Source organism: Mytilus edulis, chromosome 9 (genome assembly GCF_963676685.1).
Source record: "Mytilus edulis chromosome 9, xbMytEdul2.2, whole genome shotgun sequence".
NCBI classification, from domain to species: domain Eukaryota; kingdom Metazoa; phylum Mollusca; class Bivalvia; order Mytilida; family Mytilidae; genus Mytilus; species Mytilus edulis.
Window position 1 is genome coordinate 15,719,935 of NC_092352.1, and position 17,700 is coordinate 15,737,634.

Here is a 17,700-nt window from a genome sequence, read left to right on the forward strand (position 1 = left end):
CCACCACTGATGGGAACCTTGTCAATTTGTATATACAGTAATGTTATTCATATATAAAGACAAACTAAGATTTTAATCTGCTTCCTCTGGAACCATACACACAGGCTCGATTACCGGATATTCATATGTTTGATTAGTGTTTTTATGCTCCAATCATGGGCATTATTTTTTCTGGTCTGTGCGTCCGTTCGTTTGTTCGTCCGTTCGTCTACTCGTTCGTCCGTCTGTCCCAACTCAGGTTAAAGTTTTTGGTGGAGGAGGTTTTTGATGACGTTGAAGTCCAATCAACTTGAAACTTAGTACACACTAGAACACACCCGTGATATCGCGGGTCCGTGACTGAACTAAAGTATATAACTATGCGCAAGCCTTATTTTAGTATTAGTATTGTCATCTGATAAAGTCATGCCGATTATAAGATACACAGTTTTCTCTGCTTTCAAATCTTTCTGTTTGAACCCGTCGAACTGTAACTTATCAATTATTGGTAATATTAGTTATTTGGAAAACAAAAGGTCCTGGAATGGAGTATTTTTTAATCCTATATTAGTTATAAATAAAGTTGAATTCTTTGATTCGCTGTTTTACGTCATGCCCGCTAACAAATTGAAAACTGTACCTATACGCCTTATTTTTAGTCCAGATTTTTAGTATTCGTATTGTTACCTTAGAAAGTTTTACTGATTAGAATACTACAATAGGTAACAATTTGACAATTTAGTAGTGTTAACCCTGTGATTATGACCCCTGTATATAGCATATTAATCCTGAATACACCGTTTGTTGGTACGCCTGTCAGATGCAGAACGCACAGATAAGGTAATAGGTAACAGGTGAATATACTATTGGTATCGGTATCGGACTCGACCCGGAACTTCTTAATTCTTGGCAATATTAATTACGTGGAAAACAAAAGGGCCTGGAGTGGTGTAATTTTTAATCTACACCTTTGTACTATATTAGTTATATATAAAGTTGAATTCTTTGATTCGTCGTTTTTACATGATGACGGCTGACAAATTGGACCTCGTAATTTTAGTATTATAGATGTTTTCTATGATATGATCTTTCTAATCATAATGCCAAATTACAGTTTTTTTCCCATTTTAACTGTCCACTGAACATAGAAAATTATAGTGTAGATGAGACATGTACTAGAGACACCTCAGAGGGACACATTCTTGTTTCTTCAACTTTTCGTAGTATCTCTGTCAATTTGTATTAAAATTTTAAAGTCGTTATCAATAAATGTTTCATTGTTTACGAGAAATTTGCAATTTACTATCATTGTCATGAACTCAAAATACGGGAAATAGTTAAAAATAAATTGATGAAACATGTTGATATCCGCTAACTAAGCCCCTATTGAGACAAACACAACAAAAAGCTATGAATACAAAGACTAATATTCTTAGAATTGAGGGTCATCATTTAAAAGTTACGATCATCCTTTATAAATTACAGTCAATCTTTACAAGTTTTGACAACTTACGGTCAACTGTTTACCAATCACGGTCATCCTTGTTTTATGTTACGGTCATCTTAAAAATATTTTGATAATGATTTACGGACATCTTAGCGATTTTTTCAAATTAAATTTCCCGTTTCCTGAACATTTTTCGGTAGTAATTTGTAATTTCTGAGTGAATCTTTTATAAATTTATATCGTATCAATGTATAATTTGTAAAGAAAATGATATAGAAACACTGTAACAGACAATACAGATACTGACCTAATTTTTCATCCGACATCTTGGGATGACCGTGAATGCAGTTACGGTCATCAGCTTTACCCCAGTGATATATATCGTATTCGGTCACTAACACACTATTTAACACATAATACAAATACCGTATAGCAAGCCATAGAAACAATACCAAATATTAATTCTTTACTAGGCTAGTAAAAGATTTCAATCACCACACCATAAGAGTTGTCCATGAATAATTGTGAGTGGCCTTTAATTTCTAATTTCCGTGTGCAGATGCGAGTTCAAGTGGCCAAAACGAAGAAGAAAATTTTGAGTCTAGGCATAAAAAAGATTTAAAAGCTTGCCAAAATTAGCTATGCGTCCCCTTTTCTCAAATAATCACAGAAACTACGTCTGGTTGAGAGTATAAACAAAAGAAGAAAAAAGTAAAGATTTCATAACCGTTATCGAAGACAAATTGATCCTCGAAAGACTTCTTACGAATTGTTAAATGACTCTTTTAAAACATCTTCTATACTCAAGTTGAACGAGTGTATCCCTCGTCTAGGGAAGATGCTCTCAGCATACAAAGTTAAAAAAGAAAAGAGAAATATTTGCTGCAAAATATTTTCTGTGCAAATTTTTCTCAACGGTAGGTAGTTTTTTTTTATGCATTTTTGTTTTGTAGGGCATGCAGTTTTTTCTTGGTATTTTACTTTTATTACAAATATAGAACGCATTTAAAGGAGAGTAAACGTAAATAATGTCGTTTTATTTAGCTTGTATTCATTATGTAGTAATATCATACGGATGGGAATCTATTTTAATTTTATATTTTATCAAAAATTTCTTTAAAAAATCAATTTTTCTTTCTTTCGAATATTTTAATCGACTTTTCATCATGGTTAAGTATATAAAAAAAAAGTTTGCAACAACGGAATCTTGATTACATGTCATTTAGTGTTGTTATTTTAGTGGCATATTTAACCTTGCCATGAATCGCGAAGTTCGGCTAGCCACAAAACCATGTTCAACCGCCATTTTTTCTTAAAACGTCCTGTACCAAGTCAGAAATATGGCAGTTGTTATCTTATAGTTCGTTTCTATGTATGTTGCATTGTCGTTTATTTTTTGTTGTCCTTAATCGTTTCTGTTGTTTCGTTGTTTTCCTCTTATAGTCGATGTGTTTCCTTCGGTTTTAGTTTGTAACCCGGATTTGTTTTCTCTTAATCGATTCATTACTTTTGATCAGCGGTTTACTACTGTTGCCTTTATTTACAAGCTCTGTGTAATGAATATTTTTACTGTATTTTTGGAACCAGCATGTACTATTAGGATTGTATTTTTCGCAATATCCCACGATGCCTAATTTGGATAGTCACAATGATGGTTCCCTAGGACCAGCTTTAAGGTCTAAATTAATTTTCACGAAATGATCGTTTTTTTAATTAAATATTCTTACAACAGAGTTGGCATTATTCATATCCAAACTTGAGAATTTTTCAACAATACTATGAATTGCATCATTCACAAATCTAATGATGTTTATCAATACTTGGGTCAAGGTTCGTCATATTTATATGACAATTTCTTGGATTATGAAGAGGGATTTGATTGATGTCTCAATTATTGTCAATAAACAAAAAGACAAAACTTCTTCCCAAATTCTAATCTAGATAAATAAAGGTTAGGAAATTCTGTCGCTATGGAAGTGATATTTCTGATTTAGGATACTAGCTATGATTTGAGTTTTGACATTGCATGATTTCATATTGTGATTATCACAGCATCAAATATTATGTAAGCAGTATATTGCCTGAAACTAAGAGTCAATAATGCTATGAGTCTTTGTCTGTTCTTAAACAAAACATGTATAGTAAAATTATGAGTGTCATAGTTTAATAATAGCCAAGATTTGCAAAAGAATATTTATCTTTGGATCTTCCAGCACAGTTTAAGAATAATAAAACTGTATAATTGTAAGCAGTTGTTCTCTTTCAGTTATACTTGCTGTAAGACTTTTTTCTTTCTCAATAAGACTGTCACAACTCATTATATTTTCAATTGAAGATAATGTTTTGACCTACGTTTTACTGATGTCAACAAAAAAGAGGGAGACGTTGTATGATTGCAAATGAGACTACTATCCACAATGACCAAAGGATAAATATATAAACCATTACAGGTTAGCCTCGATTATTAAGATCTATGTAGGCCCCTGTTGTCATATTTTTCTATTTGGTAATTGTCTCATTGAATACGAACTGTCACAATTTTCAGCTTTCACTGATCTTCTAAGTATTGATGTAACAAACACTTTACAAGGAAGTACAGTTGTTTGGTTTCAACAAATAGAAAATGACTTATAGTAAGCTAAGAACGATTTATATAACCTTATAATAATGCAACGTATGATATAGTACCGGAGTCAGAATAATCATTTGTTATTTATTCCCAAACAGTATTAGCCGTAAAAGTCATTCAGTAACAAAACAGTTGGTTTTTGTTTGTGAATTTTTTGTGAATGGTTATACCAAAAGTATAATATTCATACAAAGCTGTTAGTATAAACCAGTAACAAAATTCCAAATAGTTGTCACATTAACCAATTATGAATTTTAATGGATGGACAAACAACTTCCTAACAAGTGTGACATTTAAGCAGCTTTAACACCAGATTTAATACACAATTTTTGGTACCGAATCAGAAATATAACAGTGTATGATTATTGACTGGGTATTAGTGGAATAGTAAATTCATTGTCCCCGGGGTGAAAATGTTGCCCTGAGGCGAAGCCGATGGCAATATTTGTATCGCAGGGGACAATAACTTACTTTTCCACTAAATACTTAAAAAAGGTATTTTCAACATTATCCAATCCCGTAGCTGTATTTGAAACTCCGCGAAATATAATGAGGCTTGCGGTCAAATAGTTTCACCAGGTCATATAGTTTGAAACTATTGACCGGTCCAATAGTTCAACGCATGCAACTTAAAAGTGAAAATATTGTGTACCTTTTTATATAGAAAATGATAACTAAGGTATGATGATTATTTTCTATTTCTTCCGTTGGTTGATATGTCAAGATTTATGAACTTCCCTTTGTATAAAATTACATTGGAGTTCGTTATTTTTGTTAATACCTTTATTCTTAAGTATCACGTGCTATTAAATACCTCCATGGCATTTGAAATTTCGGTAGAATTTAACAACTTCCCATGAAACACATGTGTTAAGCTATATCATCTTAATTTTAATATCCACATGATTAACATGCAAATTTCAAATTGTTCATGAGAAGGCGGAGATTTGAACATTAAGATTCTGGTTAATTGTGTACGCATCCAATTAACTGCATGATAATTCTTAAGACGCAAGATATTTATGATTTTGAGTGATCAATGAAACAACACCAGATATAGAGAAAATTATTCAAATTAAAAAACTACGAAACTTTAAAAAAAAATATTTTCTATGTCAGTGATAAATCCAATTTCATAAGTTTTCAAAATGGATATTTCAGAAATGCAAACGAACTATCACAACTTTCAGCTTTCACATATGTCTGCTAAATATTTGATGTAACAACCATTTTACAAGGAAGTACGGTTGTTCGGTTTCAACAAACAAAAAGTTACTTATAGTACTCTAAGAAAGATTTATATTTCGTGTTGTTTATTCTTTAGTTTTCTATGTTGTGTCATGTTTACTTTTGTTTTTCTCTTTGTCTTTTTCATTTTTAGCCATGGCGTTGTCGTCAGTTTGTTTTAGATTTATGAGTTTGACTGTCCCTTTGGTATCTTTCGTCCACTCTTTTATATAACCTTATAATAATGTAAAGTATGATATTTCACTGGAGTAAAAATAGTTATTTGTTAGTTATTGATAAACTGTATATAGCAATAAAAGACGTTCGATGACAGAACAGTTGGTTTTTGTTTTGGTATGCTTATATCAAAAAGGAAGATTTTGCGTAATTGCCAATGAGACAACTCTCGATCAAATACCAAATGACTACAGATATCTGTGAAAAGTAACTGTACGGCATGCAACAATGAGCAAAATCCATACAGCAAAATCAGCTATAAAAGGTCCCAAAATAATAAATGTAAAAAAAAATCAAACGAGAAAACTAACGGTATGATTGATGTTACAAAAAAAATTAACGAAATACATTTTATGATATTCAGCAACAAACGACGACTAGTCCTGGTATCTATGATGAGTTTATGTTAAGGCTCCTGACTTGGGACAGGCACATACAGAATATTGCTGGATTAGTCATATTAGCGGGCACCCAACTATCCCATAAAATAGGACAGTGGTGTAACACTATAACATATGAACAAAATAAAAAAATCAATTGAAAAGGACTGAACTCATCAGATCGATAAAAAGCAGAAAAACAAGTTACAAAAACTCAAACCGGAGAAGGCAGAGCATTTATGCATCTCTGTAACTAATTAGAGGCTCTAGAGAGCCTGTGTCGCTCACCTTGGTCCATGTGAATATTAAACAAAGGAAGCAGATGGATTCATGACAAAATTGTGTTTTGGTGATGGTGATGTGTTTGTACTTGTACTTTACTGAAAATTCTTGCTGCTTACAATTATCTTTATCTATAATGAACTTGGCCCAGTAGTTTCAGTGGAAAAATGTTGGTAAAAAGTTTACAAATTTTATGCAAATTGTTAAAAATTGACTATAAAGGACAACTCCTTAGGGGATCAATTGACCATTTTGGTCATGTTGACTTAATTTTAGGTCTTACTTTGCTGAATATTATTGCTGTTTACAGTTTATCCCTATCTTTAAAAATATTCAAGATAATAACAAAAAACGGCAAATTTTCCTTAAAATTACCAATTCAGGGGCAGCAACCCAACAACCTGGTGTCCGATCCATCTGAAAATTTCAGGGCAGATAGATCTTGACCTGATTAATAAATTAATTGCATGTCGGATTTGCTCTAAATGCTTTGGTTTTTGAGTTATAAGCCAAAAACTGCATTTGACCCCTATGTTCTATTTTTAGCCGTGGAAGCCATCTTGGTTGAATGGCCGGGTCACCGGACACATTTTATAAATTCGATACCCCAAAGATGATTGTGGCCAAGTTAGGATTAATTTGGCCCAGTAGTTTCAGAGGAGAAGATTTTTGTGAAAGATTACTAAGATTTACGAAAAATGATTAAAAATTGACTATAAAGGGCAATAACTTCTTAAGGGGTCAACTGACTATTTCGGTCAAGTTGACTTATTTGTAAATCTTACTTTGCTGAACATTATTGCAGTTTACAGTTTATCTCTATCTATAATAATATTCAAGATAATAACCAAAAACAGCAAAATTCCCTTAAAATTAACAATTCAGGGGCAGCAACCCAACAACAGGTTGTCCGATTTATCTGAAAATTTCAGGGCAATTTTATCCCCTGTCAGATTTGCTCTAAATGCTTTGGTTTTTGAGTTATAAGCCAAAAACTGCATTTTACCCCTATGTTCTATTTTTAGCCATGGCGGCCATCTTGGTTGGCCGTGTCACCGGACACATTTTTTAAACTAGATACCCCAATAATGATTGTGGCCAAGTTTGGTTTAATTTGGCCCAGTAGTTTAAGAGGAGAAGATTTTTGTAAAAGATTACTAAGATTTACGAAAAATGGTTAAAAATTTACTATAAAGTAAATAAAATTGAGAATGGAAATGGGGAATGTGTCAAAGAGACAACAACCCGACCATAGAAAAAAACATAACAGGCAATTACTCCTAGGTCAAATGACCATTTCGGTCATGTTGACTTATTTGTAAATCTTACTTTGTTGAACATTATTGCAGTTTACAGTTTATCTCTATCTATAATAATATTCAAGATAATAATCAAAAACATCAAAATTTCCTTAAAATTACTAATACAGGGGCAGCCACCCAACAACGGGTTGTCCGATTCATCTGAAAATTTCAGGACAGCTAGATCTTGACCTGATAAACAATTTAACCCCCATGTCAGATTTGCTCGAAATGCTTTGGTTTTTACGTTATAAGCCAAAAACTGCATTTTACCCCTATGTTCTATTTTTAGCCATTCGGCCATCTTGGTTGGTTGGCCGGGTCACCGGACACATTTTTTAAACTAGATATCCCAATAATGATTGTGGCCAAGTTTGATTTGGCCCAGTAGTTTTAGAGGAGAAGATTTTTTGTAAAATTAAACAGACGACGCTGGACGACGACGGACGACGGACGCAAAGTGATGAGAAAAGCTCACTTGGCCCTTTGGGCCAGGTAAGCTAAAAAGACATCAAGTACATATCTGAGAATACTAGCAGTTACTGACAGCTATTTGAAAGGCAATAATATTAGCAACCAAAAGAAATGCATCTACGTTTTTGATGTATTAATTACTTAACGATGAAGAAGAGTTCGTTGGTTTCAACAAACAGAGAATGACTTATAGTAATATGAGAAAGGATTGTATAAACTTATAGTAATGTACTGTATGATCTATTACCAGAGTGTTAAGTATTATTAGTTATTGATTAACAGCATATAGCAGTACAAATTATTCATTTACAGAAAGATTGGTGTTTTGCTTGTGATGTTTCTTGTGAATGGTAATACCAGATATAACATTTAAACAAGACTGGTGGTATTGCAAAAGGCAAACTGTTCGAAGTAATAACATGCCAATTATTGGCACAATTACCAATTATGTATTTTTGGGATGTTCATCTTATTTTATCAATATAGAGTAACTGTTTTACAATTGTCATCCAAGTTGAATGTTAAGCTATTAGACTAGGTTAATTCCATCATTTTCATCGGTGCTTAAAACATTGTTTTCTATTCGTTCCGTTGATAAATTCTTACATTTGATTTTATAAAGTTTTATTGACTTTCCGTTTTTGAATTTACCTTTGAGTTCAGTGATTTTCTTATATCTTATAATAATTTGTCATGTATTATCATTTTATTTAGATAAGTACTTACTGTAGTATAGGGTTATATACCAAACGACATGGCACTTCATGATGTCCACATTTCTTTTCTGAATTTAGTGATCGGTACTTAACATATGGTTCTTCTTTAAGAGTGACGATTCTGAAATGACGACGATCCGGTTTCCCCTTGGGTGGTGATTTACTATCACCAGGCCATGTTATATCATTCATTTCGATATCCATTTCAGTTCTACTTCCAGACTGTTTTGGAACCCAGTTACCTACCTAATATAATAAATTAATTTACCATATTAACAACTTATTAAACCTCTAGTTATGTTTCAGTTAAAACTGTCTATCAAAAAAGCATGCAGTTAGTCAAAATGTAATATAATTCAATAGAATATGGTGATTGTTTGTTCTAATGAAAAGTAATACTTCAGAGATTCAAGAAAGTCCTTAGAATTATTCTATGCAAAAAATAACATAATCATTATTTAGTTTTAAGTATTAACCATTATATATTTTTTCATCATAGCTTGTGACATAACCCATTTACCTTAACTTTAACTTTTGATGGGATTTTCATGGATTATATAGCTATAAGGAAGTATATATTTTTCTCGGTAAAAATGGACAATGGGTGGTTGTTTTGCATTTTGTTTACCTAAATAAAATACTTTTTATTTATAAATGTATATTTATATTTTATTTTTTTTTCATTTTCATTTTTTTAATTTTTTGTTCAGAGTTTATGAAAACAAACAATATAAATATGAACTTCAATTCATGTTATTGTGTTTGAGATTGTCTTCTGTAGTAATCCGTTTATGTATTACCTGTCTCCAAACTTTGTCTGTTCTCAAGTTCGTTGTTTTACTTTGAGTGTTGTAAATTACTAACTTTATAAACTGGTTTAACCCGAATGGATTAAATCTAACCGGTGGTATATCTGTACTGATCAAACTAACATCTCTTATATTTTTCATGTGCCTGAAATAAAAGCAAAATAATTGTTTCTAAATTATGCGAAGTGCAAAGTGATTTTGTTTTACAAACAACGTGGAAAAGATGGTGTTAACATGCACACCAATTAAATTGTTCGTTTGGCACATAGCATTTTTGTTTTATTTCAATATATTAACCCTCTAACGTCCAACGCATCGTTTCTTATACCTCCTTCTATAGGGAATATAACCCAATATACGCCAGTGTTTGCCTGTCGAATATTTTTTTTTTTATCCACAGTATAATTGCATAGGTATCAAATATCAGTTTTGACATTTTCGACTTTCCATATTGCCTTTGTTTGAACCTTAAACAATAAACGTTTCAATTAAGGTAGAAACATATGGCAATCATTGTAGCATTAGTTTATCAAAACCACATATGACCCATTGCACTGCTGCGAAGGGACCGTCGCATTTCTGGGAAGACCATTACATTTAAGCGAATAACTTTAACTTTTGTTTTATTGTGTCTCGTAATCTCTTGTTCATCTTCTTCAACTAGGAAAGGACAACAACATTCTAAGATAACTGTGACAGACTATCATAAAATTGCTTCTCAAGCTTTTTCTCGAAACTTGAAAGGTCTTTAATTTGAATAAGCCAATAAGAGACGAGCTTAGGAAAGATGCAGTTTTGTGAATAAAATCACAAGGTAAAATAGTTCAAAAAATAGAAATTAGTACGTAACAAAGCCAAAACAATATCGCTATGAACAAACGACATGACAAGATATTAAGTAGAGTCGGCTGCGAAATATATGTTTAAAATCTCCTGCTTAAAAGAAACCAAGACAGATTCATTTTGATTTGTTTCGGAAAATGAGCAAAACACAAGAGCTATAGTGAAAAACAGTATTATCATTCTACACGCTGATTTTTGAGCCGACTTAAATTTTTAATTTTTGATAGTGACAATAGGGCCTTCTTTCCAACGTATCATATATGATATCATAGCTCTTGGCCTTAATTGCCATTAAGGGGTTCAGAACGTTTGTTGAAGTATTTTCTCATCTTCATATAATGCCCCTTCAAATTTCAATATAAAGCGATACAACAAAGATTTGATAAAAATAAGTGAAGGATGGTATTGAACACCTGGCTCGGTAATAATTCTCGAAAATACATAAACTCAAATATTTTCATAAGATCAATACAAATATCAAAACTGATGCAATCATGCGTTTTGATCTACAATAGATAAATGGTTTAAATAATTGTTTTGTTATACATACAAGGCTTAATATCAATTGAAAATATGTTGAAATAAATTAGGATAAGCGGACATTTTCATACAATATTTACCTGAAAAGTGCTAATCCATCATTCCAGAAGTTTAAATGTGACTGGTTACATGACATTTTAGGTGTAATTGTAAAATTCTTAATATAAGGCGCCATGTTTTTCAGTGCCAGTCCCCATACGTAAATGGATGTTTTCAATGCTATGTCTAACACAGATTCTAATGTTTGACCGTCAACACCATAATGTTTGAATCCTTAAAAATAAAATAAAAAAGAGAAATATTCAGTAAACTTGAGCTAGTCTCATAATTTGATAGATTATCAAAAAATGCAGTATATCCTATTTTGAAACGACTCGTATTACTTCACCTGGCAATATAACGAAACCACAGACGTGAAAGTTATAAAATAAACAACGCTTAATTATCTATTCTTGTTTCTCAAAGGACACAAATACCTTTATTTATTATATTTATATATATAGGAATATATATGCATGTAGGGCATCTCGAAATGTAATAACAACCAAACACATGTTGTTATTTCATATAAACACTTAAGCACTTTTATTGATATGGAATTTTCAAACATTCTCATCTTTATCATTATTGAACATAATCATTGTAAAAATTTGCCTTATATGTATTTATCTACACCACTGACATAATGCTAAAACATATAAAATTTTCTAGTTTTTCTTTGATTAATTTCATATCACTTTTTCTTTTTATTCCATTTTGACATTGCCGCAACATAAAGACATATCTAAGATTCCAAAAGGATACGATTACTCAGTATGCATTGCTTTACCGTAAATTTATATTGATTTTCTACAAAAGACATACCAAGAAGTCCGAGCGGATACGATGGTGCGGCACGCCTTGCTTTTGACACAATGTTACCAATACTGGAAGATGATATTATCCACATATACTCTTTACTTGTCAGTCCTAATTCAGTAGCACAATCAAATAAGTTCTTTGCCTCTGCAGAACTAAAATAGAATGACACACATATAAAAATTTATAACATCAGGATACTTCTAAAATAATAGAAGGACAAATCCGTGGTACAAGCAAATGAGCTGTCAGCATTGTTAAGATTGGTAAGGAAAGGAAAATGGCCATTGTTATATTATAGTTCGTTTCTGTGTATGTTACATTTTAATGTTGTGTCGTAGTTCTCCTCATTTATTTGATGCGTTTCCCTCAGTTTTTGTTTGTAACCCGGATTTTTTTTTCTCGAATTTCGAACAGCGGTATACTACTGTTACCTTTATTCAAATACTGAAATGTAAGCTTCTCGCATGAACTATATTTCGAAGTTAAACTATTTTTGGTTTATCACAAAATAAATTACTATTGCATAGTACCTTGAATGTAATAAAAATACTCTATTTTCTTTTACATTATGGTCTACCAAGTCACTCCTCATTTGGACCTTCATTTTTTCTTCATCATGTGACGAGGTATCTATAAGAATCTTTGACAATAGTTGTAACCTGAAACAATACAAAAGTTCATCCATATGTAATACACATTGTAATTGATTTGAATGTTACGTATATTTGTAACTGCAAAAAATGAAAAAAATAGTCAAATCATTTGTAATATATATGCATTGCAAAGAGATATATCAATGATATATAGTTACAATTGATTACTATAGTAGATACATTTGTTTTATATATTTACAATTGATTTGATTAGTAGATATAATTGTAATATATATTTACAATTGATTTCTTTAGAAGACGTATCTGTAGTATCTATTTACAATCTATTTCTAAAGTAGATATATTTAAAAGATAAATTTACAACTGATTTATATAGTGAATATATATACAATAAGAATATTTGGTATGATTGCCAATGAGCCAACTATTCACAAGACACGAAATGACAGAGAAATTAACAACTATATGTCACCACACGGCCTTCGACGATGAGTAATACTCATACCTAATTTTCGGCTATAAAAGGCCCCGAAATTACAAATATTAATAAGGCAACAGCGGTATACCGTTGTTCAAAAATCATTAATTCATTAAGCGAAAACAAATCTGGTTTACAAACTAGAACAGATGAATGGAAATACATCAACTATAAGAACTAAAATAACTGAACAACAAAAACACTGAACTGCAACAAAAACAAACGCCAATATACATAGAAACGGACTATTTGATAACAACTGCCATATTTCTGATTGTCAAACAATTCAAATGAAGAAAACTAACGACCTGATTTATGTACTAAATGATGAATGAAAAATAAATATAATACACAGCAACAAACAACAACAACTGAATTACAGGGTCATACAGAATGTGTCGGAGTTAATCTAGTTTGACTGCGCTAACCCTCCATCTAACCCGGGTCAGTGGCGTAACAGTACTACATAAAAACGTAAAGTCAATTGTGTCGAAATGTTTCAATCGAAAGGACGAAGTAGAGTAAATAAGCCTCTATAATCATTGTAATGGACCTTAGTCCTTAGCCTTTTAAATTTGTATTATTTCTATGTGACCAACTTAAGACCACTAATTCATATCTTGATATATCTTATGCATTTGCTAATAGAAGGATTTAATAGTTATTCACATGAATTCACCGAACTGTGCACTTTAAATGGAAATCACAATACTGTTGCCTTTAGAGTGTGTAAACATCTTAAAGTCTTGTACTTTAATCTATCTTAAAGCATCAGTTAAGTTGGAACAACAATTACAGCAAAATCCATTATTTTATTCTAGAAGATGTTCCTAGTAAAGACATGAAAGAAATGATCATTTATATTGCTTACTTACATCATCATTTGACTTAATATTTACTGGGAAAAAGCTAACGTTTATCCCAAAGGAATATATATAAATTGTAGAGTCTGGTTAGTATATATAGAAATAAGCATTGGTAATACAAACAGATGATGGACATTTTCAGAATTGAATCTTTCTAAGGCGATCAATTTTGTGTAAAAAAATATATAGTATTTCTATCCCAAAAAAGAACATGAATCTAAAAGGAGAATTATTATTGAAGTATACTAATACAAATACTTAATCTTTTAACCACAAAAAGAGATTATCGAAACAACAAATTTTCGCAGGCTGGCTGATGTCCTCTTGAACTGAATGGCGTAGGTCTATGGCCATTACTGGTTTTCTTTTAAAGATTACTGATCTAAATCAATACGTCAATGGAAATACAACTTATATCAGAGACGAAATATGCCTCTTTCTTCCTTAATTTACATTTTCTACATTAGGAAATGCTTGTATCAAGTCAGGATATGACAGTTGTTTTCTTTGTCAATTGGTTTGATGTGTTTGAACTTTTGAATTTTGACATTCGTAAAGGAACTTTCCCTTTAAAATGTTCCTTGGAGTTCGGAATTTCGCTTAAACCTATTCAATTTTAAAAAAGTTGAAGAATGAATTTATCACTTACAAAGAACCAAATATCAACAATGAATAACAACTCATTTTGACACAGCAGTCGCATGACTTCAATGAGGTGAGAGGAAGCGCTTCTGCATAAACATGTATTGATACCAATACCTGCCATGCAAATCTTTTAACTTCGAAAAACACGTTTAGAAAATTACTGAAATCTAAGGTATATTAAACCAGGGGAAGTCCACAAACACTAACAAAATCAAACGTTATCACAGGTACGAGTGTCATATTCATAACTTGGTACAGGCATTTCCAATTGACACTAGTTTGAAATTACCACATTTTTTGATAATAGAATATACCAGTATAATGTTGCAGAAACTAATATCAGCAGAAGTTAGCAAAAGTTAGTGGATATGTGTAGATAAAGTATTTTCGGCTGATGAAAAATTATAAATAGACATGACAATAAATAAAGGCAACAGTAGTATACCGCTGTTCAAAACAAACTTATAAATCTATGGACAAAAAACAAAATTGGGGCAACAAACTAAAACTGAGGGAAACGCATTAAATATAAGAGGAGAACAACGCCACAACATTTAAAATGTAACATACACAGAAACGGACTAAACATTATACAAAATCCGATGAGAATAATAAATATAACATCAAAACCAGAGGATTTGCAATACATGAGACTTATTTGTATATCCCAGATAATGCAAGGAATAAAAAAGAATTCAAATCGCATTTTGCCTCAATAAGGTTCATGGATGCATGGTTTATAGGTAAGATGAATAAGATGTTTTATAAAGTTTCATTTATTTAAACAGTTTCATATACTGAAATGCTAATATTTCATTTTTTTCAAAAATAAAGTAATGTTCATTTGAACGTTCCTGATAAAGGTAAATCCATAAAAATCGCTTTGGACGCATGAAATAATAATTTGTTTTCTGTTCTTTTTGAAGTGTATCTATGATTGTTTATTTGAAGAACCAATTCCCTATATAGACAACTTTTAGGAAATCTCTTACATTATTATCAGACATTTGCAAAATTCAATAGATTTGATTGACACATTAATTTTGGCTATTCTTTCAGACAATATTTTGTATTTGAATAAGAAGTATATCATTTTAGCCATCATTACTACGATGGTAATATCTACTACTCCTAATACATTAGACTAACGCGTATTTTAGGTTAATAAAACTGACGTTTTTTTGTGCACTTTTGGGAATTTGAACTTTAGAAAGTTTGTTATTATTGAAATTAATCGTTGTCAGCTGTTAGACATATGCCTGCATAATTGTAGTTTTATTGAGTTACGTTATAAGCAATATAAAGGCGCGAATGCCTGGACGTCAATGAATAATAGTTACAATGCACTGATAAACTAAACCAGAGACAAATAAAGGGACATTGACGTAAAGGTACAAAGAATGGATCATAAAGTTGTTTTACAAATGTAACAACGAGAAAAGATGTCTTTCGATAAAAGTACAAAACATAGTTAATTGAAGATCAATTACACCAAGCGATATTCAAATGAATAATGGTAATGGCCTAGGTGAATACGTAATAAATTTTTGAGGAGGAGTTCGTGGTGTGTAACATTCAAATCGTCATTTGTGGAAAACAAATTATTGTCACTCAAAAACAGATTGACCTCAATATGTATGACCACCTATGTCTAGTTATGTTTTAAAAAAAATGAATATTAGTTTGTTAAAGATATGAACGATGTCGATATAATTACAACTGCAGCACATTACAGATAACAATTCTAGTATAAGCTTTGATTGATATCAAGTAGAAAAAGTATATGTTATTTCCTTTACATAGAATATGAATAAGTTTGTTTGGAGGTTCGTTTTGCTGCAAGGTCTAATTTTATACATAAATTGTAAAACGTAGATGCAAAACTGTTAATTTATCCATAACCGTTCCTTCGAATAAAACATAAGTTATGACATAACATTTTTTTCAGGACGATTTTTTTTTAATTGCATATGTCAAATAACATCAGTTGAGATTATATTTACTTGAAATAAATTAATTGCCGATAAGGGAATAGTTTCGGAAGCCACATGAATATAGGCAAAAGTAGTTTATAGCAGATTTAGCTAACCCTAACAACACATGTCGTCTCGTTCTTTTGGAGATCATGTGATTCATGATAGGTTTGTTATTTTGATTTGTCTCTTCCTAATCGATATATACAAGTTTTGAACATCGGTAAAGAAACTCATCATAAATACCAGGATTGAACTTTTATATTTGCGCCAGACGCGCGTTTTGTCTTCAAATGAATCATCAGTGACGCTTGCATAAAAAAAAAAATTAAAAAGGCCAAAAAAGTACGAAGTTAAATTACTGTCGCTTTAATATACCGATGTTTACGAGGAAGACAGCAACAAAGCTACTTGTGGTTTCCAACGTTCGTATTTGACATTTTAGAGGGGGAAAATATACTTATCCAAAGATTAATCTTTATCCTTGAAATTATGTATGTATGATTATAATATAATCTATCAATGTATCAGAGAGTTGTGATACTATTCTACGAAAGGAAATTTCAAATACTCTAGTATCATAATTTTGCTGTTGGAAGTCGAGCAAAAAGGCAATTATTCAGAATAGTCTTTGAAACCAGCAACATATGTATTACCATTTCTTAAAACACATTAATGTAATGGACATGTATTATGTTAAACTTTTCAATATTGAAATGAATCGAATTAGCTACTTAGGATTTATTGAATAGGCATAAAAAATACATTTATATTCCATGTTTAAAGTATAATAATTTTAATTATAATATTGTTTGGAACAAAGCAAGATTTGAACATCCAAAAATATCAATCCTAAAACTTTTATTTATAAAGTTCTACCAAATATTCAATCAGAGCCGTAATCATTCAAATACAGAGTCAATTAAAGGATTTTGATTGCAATCAAGTAAAAGTTACTTTCAGTTTGTAAATATAAAAAAGAAGATGTGGTATGATTGCCAATGCGACAACTATCCACAAAAGACCAAAATGACACAGACATTAACAACTATAGGTCACCGTACGGCCTTCAACAATGAGCAAAGCCCATACCGCATAATCAGCTATAATAGGCCCCGATAAGACAATGTAAAACAATTCAAATGAGAAAACTAACGGCCTTATTTATGTAAAAAATGAACGAAAAACAATTATGTAACACATAAACAAACGACAACCACTGAATAACAGGCTCCTGGCTTGGGACAGGCACATACATAAATAATGTGGCGGGGTTAAACATGTTAGCGGGATCCAAACCCTCCCCCTAACCTGGGACAGTGGTATAACAATACAACTATAAAAATCAGTTGAAAAAGGCTTAACTCATCAGATGGACAAAAATACAAGTGGATGTGGC

At 31.4% G+C, this 17,700-nt stretch overlaps 1 protein-coding gene across 1 annotated transcript in view; it reads right to left on the bottom strand.

Moving 5' to 3' along the window:
• The window catches only part of LOC139487697 (glutamate receptor ionotropic, NMDA 2B-like), a 55,441-nt gene that overhangs the window by 16,977 nt on the left and 20,764 nt on the right, over nt 1-17,700 (bottom strand). Inside the window, exons 4-8 of the mRNA XM_071272684.1 lie at nt 12,256-12,384; nt 11,729-11,877; nt 10,945-11,137; nt 9,473-9,626; nt 8,683-8,918 (exon numbers count right to left, since the gene is read on the bottom strand). Of these exons, the coding sequence (XP_071128785.1) occupies nt 8,683-8,918; nt 9,473-9,626; nt 10,945-11,137; nt 11,729-11,877; nt 12,256-12,384 (861 nt within the window). The remainder of the gene's footprint in view (nt 1-8,682; nt 8,919-9,472; nt 9,627-10,944; nt 11,138-11,728; nt 11,878-12,255; nt 12,385-17,700) is intronic.